We start from the raw sequence: 12,407 nt of genomic DNA on the forward strand, positions 1-12,407 counted from the left end.
GGAGAGGGAGAGAGAGTTTAATGAGCAACGTGGTCAAGTAACTAATATAAGTAACTAACAGCATCCTGTCACCGTCACCCTGGAGGGTGAATGTGCAGCGACTCAAAGCTTCGCCGATCCGTCCACTCAAGCGGTCTGATCCATACGTACCATGATCTCCCAAACAGGCCGGTTCTCTCCGAAGTCTGAACGGACAATCTCTGTTCCGGTGACAACGGCTGTAGACTTTATTCTCCAGTTCCACTGCCCCACCGGTCGTTCAACTCTCTTTGCCTGCCTGCGTCAGGATGAAAGACTGAATAACAACCTGGTAATCGATGGATTTTTCTCGAGGACAGAGTCATACAATGCAGAATCAGGTCCTTCGGCCCAACTCGTCCATGCCGTCCAAGACACCCCATCTAATGAGAACTACAGATACTCATTTACGCCGAAGATAGACATACAGTGCTAAAGTAACTGCAGCATATACGAAAACAGGAACTACAACGACATTTAAAATACACTTGGACAAGTACAAGGGTAGGAGAGGTTTGGAAGGATATGGGCCAAGCTCGGACAAATTGGCCGAGATTAGATGCGACATAAACATACAATGCTGCAGATACTCCAGCATTGTGGTGTAAACCTGCATCTGCAGATCCTTCCTACAGCGTGTGGAGTGAAGATGACTGGCGAGAACCAAAACTGACGCCAATTAGTTACCCGGTGAATGACGGTGATCTGGAGTGTAGTGGAGGCAGATTCAAAACAGACCTGGACCATACTTCCAGTGCGTGGAGCTGTTGGGAAATCAGCTGGAATAAACAGGCACCTCCCTGTCAATGTGGATACATTTATCAATGAGATACAGGGGCATTCGGTCTCGCATGTAATGTCTGCATCAACAATGGACCATTGTGGGCTCCACATTCCCTTTATAATAGTTGTTTTTTGCATACCCTTCATTCATTTGTTCTATATCTCCCGTTTACATTTCCCCTGGCTCTCAGTCCGAAGGGGTTCTCGACACGAAACTTAATCTATTAATATTCTCCAGAGATGCTGCCTGACCCGCTGAGTTAATCCAGCTTCTTGTGTCTATCTTTTGTGTTCCTTCAGGTCTATGAGGTCAGCCCTGTCCTGAACTGGCTCCAGAAATATCTAAAATACAAGAAATCTGTCCCAACACTGCCATCTCGTCCCCATTCCCATCCCTCGAAGACATTGGGACAAAGTCAAGTCAAGTCAAGTTTATTGACTTGACTTTATCATAGATCATTAGACTTCAAGTAACCATTGATTTTCCTCTCTCCTCATCCCCCTCCCAGTTTTCCGACCAGTCTAATGCCCCTGTCCCGCTTAGGAAACCTGAACGGAAACCTCTGGAGAATTTGCGCCACACCCAAGGTTTCCGTGCGGTTCCCGGAGGTTGCAGGTGGTTGCCGGAGGTTGCAGGTATTGGAAGCAGGTAGGGAGACTGACAAAAACCTCCGGGGACCTCCGGGAACCACCTGCAACCTCCGGAAACAGCACGCAAACCTTGGGTGGGGCGCATAGTCTCCAGAGGTTTCCGTTCAGGTTTCCGAAGTGGGACAGGGGCATTACTGTTTCCGACTACATTTAATCTGTTTAATTTGTTGTTACCTTCTCAGCTGACACTTTCCTATATATGTATCATTTTCTCCCCTGACATCAACACTTCCTTATATATGTATCTACTCCTCCCCTGACATCAGTCTGAAAAAGGGTCTCCACCCAAAACGTCACCCATTCCTTCTCTGCCTGTCCCACTGAGTTACTCCAGCATTTTGCGTCTATCCTCGCTTTGAATCAGCATCTGCAGTTCTTTCCTACTCATTGGGACACAAATGGGGTGGGAGATTGCAACCTTCACGTGGTCGGCCATGTTTCGACAAATGCAATCAACCTGTTATTCACAATTGAATACGATCAAACAGAACAAGTTGTCGTGCAACTTTCGGCTGTGCGCGCCACATGCAAGAAGAATAATGACACAATTTAGGATCCATGTTCCCGGCAGATGCGCGGTCTGAACGACTGCGTTTTGCCACTGCTGTGAGCTCACTTGCTTAACTGCCACCACGTCCACCACACTGGACATTCACACTTTTGGCCACCAGCAAGTCATGGCTGCTCATTACAGTAGACACTTACCACGAACAGCAGACTTGGTTAACAAATTGAAAGCAACGAGAATGAATGAATGGGAGGTTCTCCTGCAGTCAGGGTGTAACTCGAGGGGTCCTCCAAAAATGGATGACGCAGAATTAACCCTTCACAGTCCAACTAACACGTCCAATCGCTATGCTGGCGCAAAACTACATGGAAAGCCACGAGGTAGCATGACATATTGAGTACCTTGTATGAAGCGGGACTCCGTCCCTAAACGGCGAATCTCTCCTCTGTGTCAAGTGTCTGAAGACGTAGGTTCAAGTAAAGAGGCAAGAACCGAAGGGACAACGTGTTGACTTCGATAGTGGTAGGCATTTGGAACGAGCTACCAGAGGAGATAGTTGAGACAGATACTACAACAACAATTAACAACGCTAGTCCCATCTGCCTGTGATGGCCCGTATCTCTCTAAATCTTTCGTAACCATGGACACGTCGAAATGTTATGTAATACCAGTTACTGATTGCCTGTACTGAGTTCAGAACTTAGTAAATTCCAGTGCATGGTATATGAAGAGAAGTGCGCTGACATGGATTAAATATTGTTTCTCTCATTAACAATGGAGGTCGGTTCTAGGCTGGAATGGTGTGAAGCAGTGCATTGTCCCTAGTAGGCGTAAAAAGCTGGAGTAACTCAGCGGGACAGGTAACATCTTTGGGGGAGAAGGAATGGGTGACGTTTCGGGTCGAGACTCTTCATCAGACCCGAAATGTCACCCATACCTTCTCTGCAGGGAAGCTGCTTGTCCCGCTGAGTTGCTTCTGCTTTTTGTATCTATCTTCGGTTTAAACCACCATCTGGAGTTCCTTCTTACGCATTGTGCCAAGGAATGGTTCCAGGCCAGCAATTATTTACAGTGTATATAAATGATCCGGAGGTGGAGTGAAGATGTAAGGCATTCAGGTTTCCAAGAATAGTTGGGAGGTCAAGTCACAATGAGGATGAGCCATTTGTCTGTGAAATAAGTGCTCGTATGATTGCCTGGTGGATCTGAATGTATTGGGAAGATCATGATCTGTCTTTTATTTTCATAGTTGGCATCTAAATACCCCTGGCGCTTCTTTCAAATCCTTAGAATTTATTATTTTTCAGGTTCATTGACACATTTCATAGTTACATTTTCATACAACCTACTTTTCGTTCAATTTACAATTTCTCGGACACTCGAGTTCCCAAACGTGTCACCACATTTCACAGAGGCTCATCTTTCTCACGCCCATTTCTTATTGAAATGATTGGTCAGAAGACTTCGACAGAATAAGTTTGGTGTATGTTTATAAGCAGACATTATATGAACGAGCGAAAGCTCCTGTATGCCGTTTAAATGCCCATCATAGCATCTGCATTGTCTACCTCCTCTGGCAGCTGGTTTCATGTATCCACTGTCCTCTGTGAAAAGGTTGACGCTCAGGTTCCTATTAGATTTTGCGCACTTTCCTTCAACTTATCCCCTCTAGTTCTTGCTACAGCGGTCAGTTAACCTCCTGGCCCGCAGTGCTCTGGATAAAATATTCTGTGCATTCATCCGTCCTAATCCCCTTATGGTTTCATACACCTCGGGCAATTTGCCTCTTGAAAACAGGTTCATCCTCTTGAACTGCTGACCGCTTGACTGCTAGGAAAAGTGAAATTCTGTTTACGTCCCTGAGGTCTGTGAGTTTGTGTAAGCATGTTCCATTGATTTTTATGCGTAAGAAGGCGAATGGGGTGAGTGTTGTGACAAATGTTTTTTTGGACTTCAAACCCATTTCATTGCTATGGTGACTTATCCAGTAGACGTTATCGGGAGGCTGGGGTGTAGTCATTATTTTCAATATTGGGGTGTACAGCTGGTAATTAGTCCCTCGTTTTCCCGCCAAAAGAAAGCGATCTCCCCCACCCCAAGCAGCTCACGGGCGCAGAAACAGAGGGGGCACCACTGGGGGGGGGGGGGGGGGGGGGGGCAGTGCGGAGACCGGATGACCTGCCAACCTCAAAATATCTGCTCACGGGGTAGTAGGGAGTTCGTAGCCTTTCCAATCACAATGATGCTCTGTTCCTGACTACTGACTGAGGGCAACAGGTTACCTCAAACACCCACTGTAGTACCTGTTGAAGCGAGCTGCCAGAGGAGATAGTTGAGCCATGTACTACAACAACAATTAAAATAAACTTGGACAAGCACATGGATAGGAGAGGTTTAGAGGGATACGGGCCAAACGCCGGCAAATTGGCCGAGGTTAGATGGGACGTAGACACAAAATGCTGCAGTTCTTAATCTTGCCTCTTAACTTGCAATTACGTCTTCTGGCACTTGGCACAGTGAAATAGCTTGAACAGTCGGCGTTGCTGGTCTGGATTTCGCTTCATTGAAGCTAATATTAAACTCAATTTGTCATGCTCCCTCGTAGCTCATCTATTTTCATTTAGTTTTGGGCCAACATAGACTTTGGAAATGTTGTTTTGCTAAAGTCGTTGATATGGACTGTGAAGGGTTAATTCTTCAGCATCGATCTCTGGATGACACACGGAGTTACACCCTGATCGCAAGAGAAGCTCCCATGTATTAATTTTCTTCGTTTTCTCTTTATTAACCAAGTCTCAGTCAACTGGTATATTATCCCTAATTCCCACCAATACCTACACATGTGGGGCAATATATAGCAGCCGATTGACCTCCCAACATCCCACCTCATTGGGGGGAAAAAGACAAAGTGCTGGAGGAACTCAGCAGGCACAACATGCACACGCACAACACACACCATCACATACACCCACACACACACACAACACAGACCATAACACACACATACCACACACAACCCACACCATCACACACACACCCACACCCACACCCACACACGCACACGCACGCGCACGCACACGCACACCTGCCGTTGCTGTGGACCTCATTGTCTATCTGCACAAACTCCAATCTTTTTTTCTTCGCACTCTCATCTCAAACTGTCCACCACATACAATGTCAGAGCCTCCTTCTTCACACCCATCTCTAATTGAAGTGATTGATAATGCAACATCAACTGCAGAATATGTTTATTGTTATACAGACATTACATGCAAGAGTCAAGGCTCCCGTATCCCATTATCTCCACCTTAGAAGGGAGCTGCCTGTTTATTCCAGCTCATTTCCCAACACTTCCGAACGTGGGACATTCGATAGATGGGTCGTCCTTCAAGTGGACTCGATAGACACAAGCTTCATGATCCAAAACTGCGACACAATCTTCAGGGAACATGATTGGTCTGAAAGCCCTGAGGAATACATTATGGATGCAATAATTTAAAAAAAACAATTCAGAATTTCGGCATTACAGGAAGGGCAGACATTGAAGGACGCCACTCATCCCATCGGCTGCATACTTGTTCTAGGCAGGGGTTATGCAGATTAATCCACTCATAGTAGACGTTTCCTTTCAACTATGGTCCAATTCTGTCTTGAATCTGCCTCCACGATACTCCAGACCCCCGCCATTCACTAGGTAACTGAAGGGTTTCTGGGGTCAGATTTGGATCTCGTCAGTCAATTTCATTTCATGTCCCCGGGATGTCGGTCTGTCTGCTAATGGGAACAGCTCATTGCCACACTCCGAACCTTTAACAATCCTAAACTGCCACATCTCATCCTCCACCTCCCTTCTCTCTTCCAATGACAGCAACATTAGATTTGTCGCTTTAACCACACAACACATGATACCAACACCATGCTCCCTCCATACTGTCTAACCATGCTGATTTCAGACACAAGAGTGTAAGCATCAGCGGGAAACCTGCCCGCGTGTTTCATTTCATTTATTTAGTTTAGTTTAGTTTAGTTTAGAAATACAGCGCGGAAACAGGCCCTTCAGCCCACCGACTTCTCGCCGATCAGCGAAACCCGAGCGTTAACAGTACACAAACTAGGGACAATTTACACTTATACCAAGCCAATATAAAATACGTCTTTGGAGTTTGGGAGGAAACTGAAGATCTCGGAGAAAACCCACGTGGTCAAGGTGAGAGACATGGAGTCATATAGCATGGAAACTGGCCCTGTGGCTCACCTTGCTCACGCCAATCAACATGTCTCATCTACACTCGTCGCACCTGCTTAGGTTTGGTCTATATCCCTCCACACATGTCCTCTCCATGTACATGTCAAAATGTTGCTTAAACGTTGATATACTACCTGCCTCAACCTTCTCCCCCGGCAGCTCGTTCCAAACACCCAACACCTTTCGTGTGAAAGATTTACCCTCAGCTTCACGTTCAATCTTCCCCCTTCAAGTTCAAGTTCAAGTTCAAGTCAGTTTATTGTCATGTGTCCCTGATAGGACAATCACATTCTTGCTTTGCTTCAGCACACAGAACATAGTAGGCATTTACTACCCCTTCACCCTCAACCAATGTTCTCTTGTTCACTATTCCCCAACACTGGGCAAGAGACTGTGCGTCTACCCGATCTATTCCTCTTGTGATTTTATACTGTCTCGGGTTTGTTCAGAGATGGGGAGAGCCGGTGTTCGGGTCATTCCCTCGACTACACCCATCGATTCTCAACGCATCGGCGACACCCACCCGACCGCTGCAGTGGCAGTTCAGCCGTCGGGATCAGACCCTATGCGGTGACCCGCGGAGGATTACATACCGATCACAGCAACTGTAGATTCCAATTCTACACCTGCACACCACGCAGTTGGTTCCGTTCCACGATTCTCCCACTTCGTGCACCGACCCGTCGGTCTCATCAATACAGACGTTGGACTCCTGGGATTCGCCCGGAGCTGTTAGTGACAAATACATCGGGTGGTCAGTGTCGCGTCAGGGAGGGGAGTGACCCGAGGGACCGTGGTGTTGATTCAATACAAACACAGCCTGGAAATGAGTACAAGTACAATTGGGACGTGGCAGGGTGAGTACAAACGGGGACTGACGCTGCCACGTCCCAATATACGGTTTATGTGAATAAAGTATAATTGAAGTATCTGTCAATCGCTGCCTTAAAAATATCCATTGACGGCCTCCAAGTGGTCTGTAGCAAGCTGTCCCTCTTTCGCGTCAACGCCCTACACACTCGCGAGGCATCAGAGACTCAATCCAGCGCTAAATGCAGCTCAACTCAGCCTGTCTCGCCGGGTTAACTAACAGCCCTGTCTGGACTGACGGGATATCAGCGCTGCTTCTACGCGCTGGCCATATTTCCCGCAAGCCCAGGCAGGTTAACCTGGCGGGGATGTCGCCCACCACTCAAAACATGTGTGGAGGGGGGGGGGTGGGGGGGACGTGGCCCCTCTGTCCCCCCCCCGGATTTTCCTCCCTTGCATCCACTGCCCCGCGGGTCGTTCAACTCTCTTTGCCTGTCTGCCTGCCTGCGTCAGAATGAAAGACTGAATAACAACCTGATAATCAATGGATTTTTCTCGTGGACAGAGTCATACAATGCAGAATCAGGCCCTTCGGCCCAACTGGTCCATACCGTCCAAGATATCCCACCTGTTTAAGAAGGAACTGCATGCACATGCTGGAAAATCGAAGGTAGACAAAAGTGCTGGAGAAACTCAGCGGGTGCAGCAGCATCTATGGAGCGAATGAAATAGGCAACGTTTCGGGCCGAAACCCTTCTTCAGACACAAGATATCCCACCTGTGCAGGACGGACCTGCAGATACGAGTTTAGGCCGAAGATAGACATACAGTGCTAGAGTAACTGCAGCAGATAGAAAAACAGGTACCACAACGATATTTAAAATACACTTGGACAAGTACAAGGATAGGAGAGGTTTGGATGGATATGGGCCAATCTCTCCTCTGTGTCAAGTGCCTGGAGGGGCTGGTTCAAGTAAAGATGCACGGTTTAATAAGAACCGACGGGACAGCGTGTTCACTTGGACGATGGCAGGCATTTGGAACGAGCTACCAGAGGAGATAGCGGACACAGATACTACAACAATTGCTTCAATCGTGGATTTACAGACTCCCATCCGATGCGCCCCCCCTCCCTCCCCTTCAAGTCATTGAGTGGTAGAGGCATATGGCGTGGAATCAGGCCATTGTGCCCACGCCGCCCAACATGCCCCATCTACACGTCCATATCCCTCTAAACCTAGAGGATAGGAAAGCTTTAGAGGGATACGGGCCAAACGCGGGCAAATTGGCCGAGATACGAAGGGACAGAGACACAAAACACTGCAGGTAGTACTCCAGTATTCCGGTGTAACCAGCATCTGCAGTTACTTCCTACACGTTAGATGGTATATATTAGACGCCGTGGGCGAGTTGGGGCGTGGGGCCTATTGTGTATTGTGTGACTCTATGACAGATGGTGAATTGCACCAGCACTTCATTTTATCTTTGTTATTTAATTTGTCCACCAGGGTGCAGGGATACAAGTCCTTGGGAACATTCCACAGATTACCAGATCGTTACTCAAAGTCTTTCATTCTGACGAACCGTTTCGTAAGGACGCAGGCAGCCAAAGAGATTCGAACTACCGGCGGGGCAGTGGAACTGGAGAACAGAAGTCTACAGCCGTTGTCACCGGGACAGAGGTTGTCCGCTCACACTTCGGGGAGAACCGGTCTGTTTGGGAGAGGATGGTACGTATGGATCGGGCCGCTTGGTCTTCAGTAGACGGATCGGCGAAGCTTTGAGTCGCTGCACGTTCACCCTCCAGGGAGTTGGTGACAGGTTGCAGTTAGTTACTTATATTAGTTACTTTGCTCATTAAACTCTCTCTCTCTCTCTCTCCCCCCTTCCCCCCTCTCTTTGTAGAATCTCCTACTGGGCATCGCTCTGCTGCTTCTCGCGGCTCAGCTGTCGGAATCCGCCTGCTTCTTTCAGCTACAGAGCACAAGCGGTAATCTATCGACCTGAATCTCCCTCTCCTATTCCACAGCGAGACCCCCCCCCCCCCCCCCCCCCCCCCCCCCCCCCCCCGTTCCTCGGTCGGGCTGGAGCCTGGAGGTTGATGCCCCGCCTAATCCTCATCTGAGGCACTAAACCTTAGCCCACGGATGGATTGGAGGATCTCATCAGAACGACGCGCAGCTACCCCGGGGCCAAATGTACCCAAGTTTAGACTGAGCTCTGAGCATTAATCTCCCGCATGGGACTCCGAGCTGTGCGAAGCTGGGATTTCAGCCCACCTAGTCCACGCCAGCATTGATCACCTGTTCACACCAGTTCCACGTTCATAAATTCATAAATTCTAGGAGCAGAATTCGGCTAATCGGCCCATCAAGTCTACTCCGCCATTCAAACATGGGTGGTCTATCTTTCCCTCTCAACCCCAATCTCCTGTCTACTCCCAGAACCCTTGACACCCTCTAAAAATCATGAATCAGTCGATCTCTGCATTTAAAATGTCCATGCCTTGACCTCGAAGTCATCCCCCTTTCGATTAAAACTCCCAACTCTCTCGGGGCAATTTACAGACTAATTAAGGGACAACCCAGCGCCTCTTTTGAATGTGGGAGGAAACGGGAGCAATCGATGAAAACCCACGTAGGTTACGAGGAGAATGTGCAATATCCACACAGACAGCACCCGAGGTCAGGATCGAACCCGCTGTGAGGCGTCTGCTCCATGAGCTACGCCACTCTAAGTGTTGGGTCCGGGCGCGGTTGCCGGAATCGGGCGAAAACGGCACAGAACAGACAAGTGCCTGGTCCGGGTCAGTGCGTGCTAGGGACGGACCCTGCCACATCCCAATAGTCTGAATGGCTCATTTCTAGGGTGCGTTTGTATTGAGCCAACCCCACTATCCCGCCACTCCCTCGGGTCGCTCCATCCCCCGACCGGACACCCGGTGACCACCCGCTATCTTTGTCACTAACAGCACCGGGCAAAGCACAGGAGTCCAAGATCTGTATTGATACGACCGACGGGTCGGTGCACGAAGTGGGAGAATCGTGGAACGCAACCAACTGCATGGTGTGTTGGTGTGAAAATGGGAGCTACAGATGCTGTGAAAGGTATTTAGTAACCCCCCGCATAGGGTATTTAGTAACCCACCGCAGCGCTCGGGGTGGGTGTCGCCCATGTCGTGTGGGTTGCCGATGCGTTGGGAATTAATTGGAATGAACGGCCCGAACACCGGCTCTCCCCATTTCCGAACAAGCCCAAGGCAGTGTATAAAATCACAAGCGGAATAGATCGGGTAGACGCACATAGTCTCTTGCCCAGAGTTGGGGAATCGAGAACCAGAGGACATAGGTTACAGGTGAAGGGGGAAAGATTTAACAGGAATCCAAATGGTAACCTTTTCACACACAACAATGGTGGGTGTATGAAACGAGCTGCCGGAGGAGGCAGTTGAGGCAGGTAGTATGGCAACGTTGAAGAAACATTTGAACAGGTACATGGATAGGACAGGTTTAGAGGGATATGGACTCGTGTAGATGGGGCATGTTGGGCGGCGTGGGCAGGGTGGGCCGAATGGCCTGTTTCCACGTAATATGCCTCTACCGCTCAATGACTTGATGACAAACCAGATCTGATTCCGAGTCGGTATCTATGGCTGGGGGGGGGGGGGGGGGGGGGGGGGGGGGGGGGGGTTGTGGGGGACGCATCGGATGGGAGTCTGTAAATCCACGATGGAAGCATACTATAGAGCCACAAAGTATTGACACAGGCCCTTCAGCCCAGCGAGTGCATGCCGCCTATCAACCACTCATTCAGACTCAGTGGACATGAAACGTCGCCTGTTCCTTTTCTCCAGAGATGCTGCCAAACTCGCTGGATTGCACGAGTATGTCGCATCTATCTTCCATATAACCAGCATCTGCAGTTCCTTCCTACCCAATACCAACCCTACTCTAACCTTCTTAATGCTCACAACACCCCTCTCAGTTCCATCGAGATTCTGCCACTCCCCTGAACAACCAGGGATGTTTACAATGTTCTGCACGTCTTTGTAACCAGAGGTACCAGGCGGAATTCGGGCGGTGGCGGTGAGGATTTGCAAAGACAATACCCGAGATCAAGATAGAAACCGGGTCGCTGGGGCTGTCTTCTTCTTGCGTATGGCGTGCACAGCCTAAAGTTGTCGGACAACTTGTTCTATTTGATCTTATTTGATTGTGCACGTCAGGTTGATTGCATTCGTCGAAACAGGGCGGACCACATGTAGGTGGCAATCTCCCGCCGCGCTGGAGCTGTGAGGCAGCAGCTCATTTGGCCGTGCCAGGCATGGGAGCTACGGAGAGAGATGGGCTGGAGTGTAGGCGAGGGAATGAGAAGGGCGGGCGGGGTGGGTGCAGAGGGGGCAATGGGTGACGAGAGGCAAAATTGACCCCGGGAACCCACCCAGTGAACGGCCGGGGTCTAGAGTGTAGTGGAAGCAGATTCAAAACAGGTGAACCGAAAACTTGAAAGGATGAGAATGAGGGAAGTGGATTAATGTGTATTTCCCTTGCCTAGATCAAGTATGGACCGGGTGGGTTGAGTGTCCTCCATCAATATCTGCCCTTTCTGTAATGCCGAAACTCTGAATAATTTATTACTGCATCCATAATGTATTCCTCAGGTCTCCGAGAACATTCGTCTACCCTGAAGATTGTGTGGCCGTATTCGACAATGAAGCGTGTCAGTATCGAAGCCACGCGAAGGGCAACCCTTCTCTCGAATGTTCATGAGGGGACGGCTGGAGATAGGGTGGAATACACACGCGTCTCGCTTCTAATGTGGAGACATGCATCAATGGGATACGGGAGTCTTGACTATTGCATGTAATACCTGTATCACAATAAACATATTCTACAGTTGTTGCATTGTCCATCGCTTCAATTCCAAATAGACATGAAGAAGGAGGCTCTGAAAATGAGTGTGGTGGACATTATGACATGAGGCTGTGAGGAAATATAGATTGGGGTTTGTGCAAATAGAATGTGGTCCACGGCAAAGGGGTGTGTGTGTGTGTGTGTGTGTGTGTGTGGGTGTGTGTGTGTGTGTGTGTGTGTGTGTGTGTGTGTGTGTGTGGGTGTGTGTGTGTGTTGTGTGGTGTATTTGTTATGTGTGGGGTGTGTGTGTAGGTGTTATGGGTTGTGGGGTGTGTGGTGTGTGTGTGTTGTGGTGGTGTGTGTGGTGAGTGTGTGTGTTGTGTGTGTTGGGGTGTGTGTGTGTGGTGTGTGGGTGTGTTAGTGTGTGTGTGTTGGTAGGTGTGTGTGTGGTGTGTGTGTGTGTGTGTGTGTGTTATGGTTGGTGGGTTGGGGGTGGTGGTGTGTGTGGGTGTGTGTTAGGTGTGTGTGGTGTGTGTTA

General features: G+C 49.0%; 1 protein-coding gene and 1 long non-coding RNA gene across 2 annotated transcripts; one reads left to right on the plus strand and one right to left on the minus strand.

Annotated features, from left to right (window-relative positions):
* Positions 1 to 5,192: 5,192 nt before the first annotated feature.
* On the minus strand, positions 5,193 to 6,972 carry LOC116967335. The gene is made up of 2 exons (XR_004410193.1): positions 6,800 to 6,972; positions 5,193 to 5,427 (listed from the first exon to the last, which is right to left on the minus strand). It is a non-coding gene; the product is annotated as an uncharacterized LOC116967335 (long non-coding RNA).
* Positions 6,973 to 8,482: 1,510 nt separating this feature from the next.
* Positions 8,483 to 11,914, plus strand: LOC116967334 (beta-microseminoprotein-like). The gene is made up of 4 exons (XM_033013840.1): positions 8,483 to 8,746; positions 8,922 to 9,006; positions 9,988 to 10,123; positions 11,677 to 11,914. Exons 1-4 carry the CDS (start codon positions 8,744 to 8,746, stop codon positions 11,783 to 11,785), a joined length of 333 nt encoding a protein of 110 aa, XP_032869731.1. The 5' UTR covers positions 8,483 to 8,743; the 3' UTR covers positions 11,786 to 11,914.
* Positions 11,915 to 12,407: the final 493 nt, after the last annotated feature.

The sequence above is a fragment of the Amblyraja radiata genome, chromosome 39 (assembly GCF_010909765.2).
Source record: "Amblyraja radiata isolate CabotCenter1 chromosome 39, sAmbRad1.1.pri, whole genome shotgun sequence".
In the NCBI taxonomy this organism is placed as follows: Eukaryota; Metazoa; Chordata; class Chondrichthyes; order Rajiformes; family Rajidae; genus Amblyraja; species Amblyraja radiata.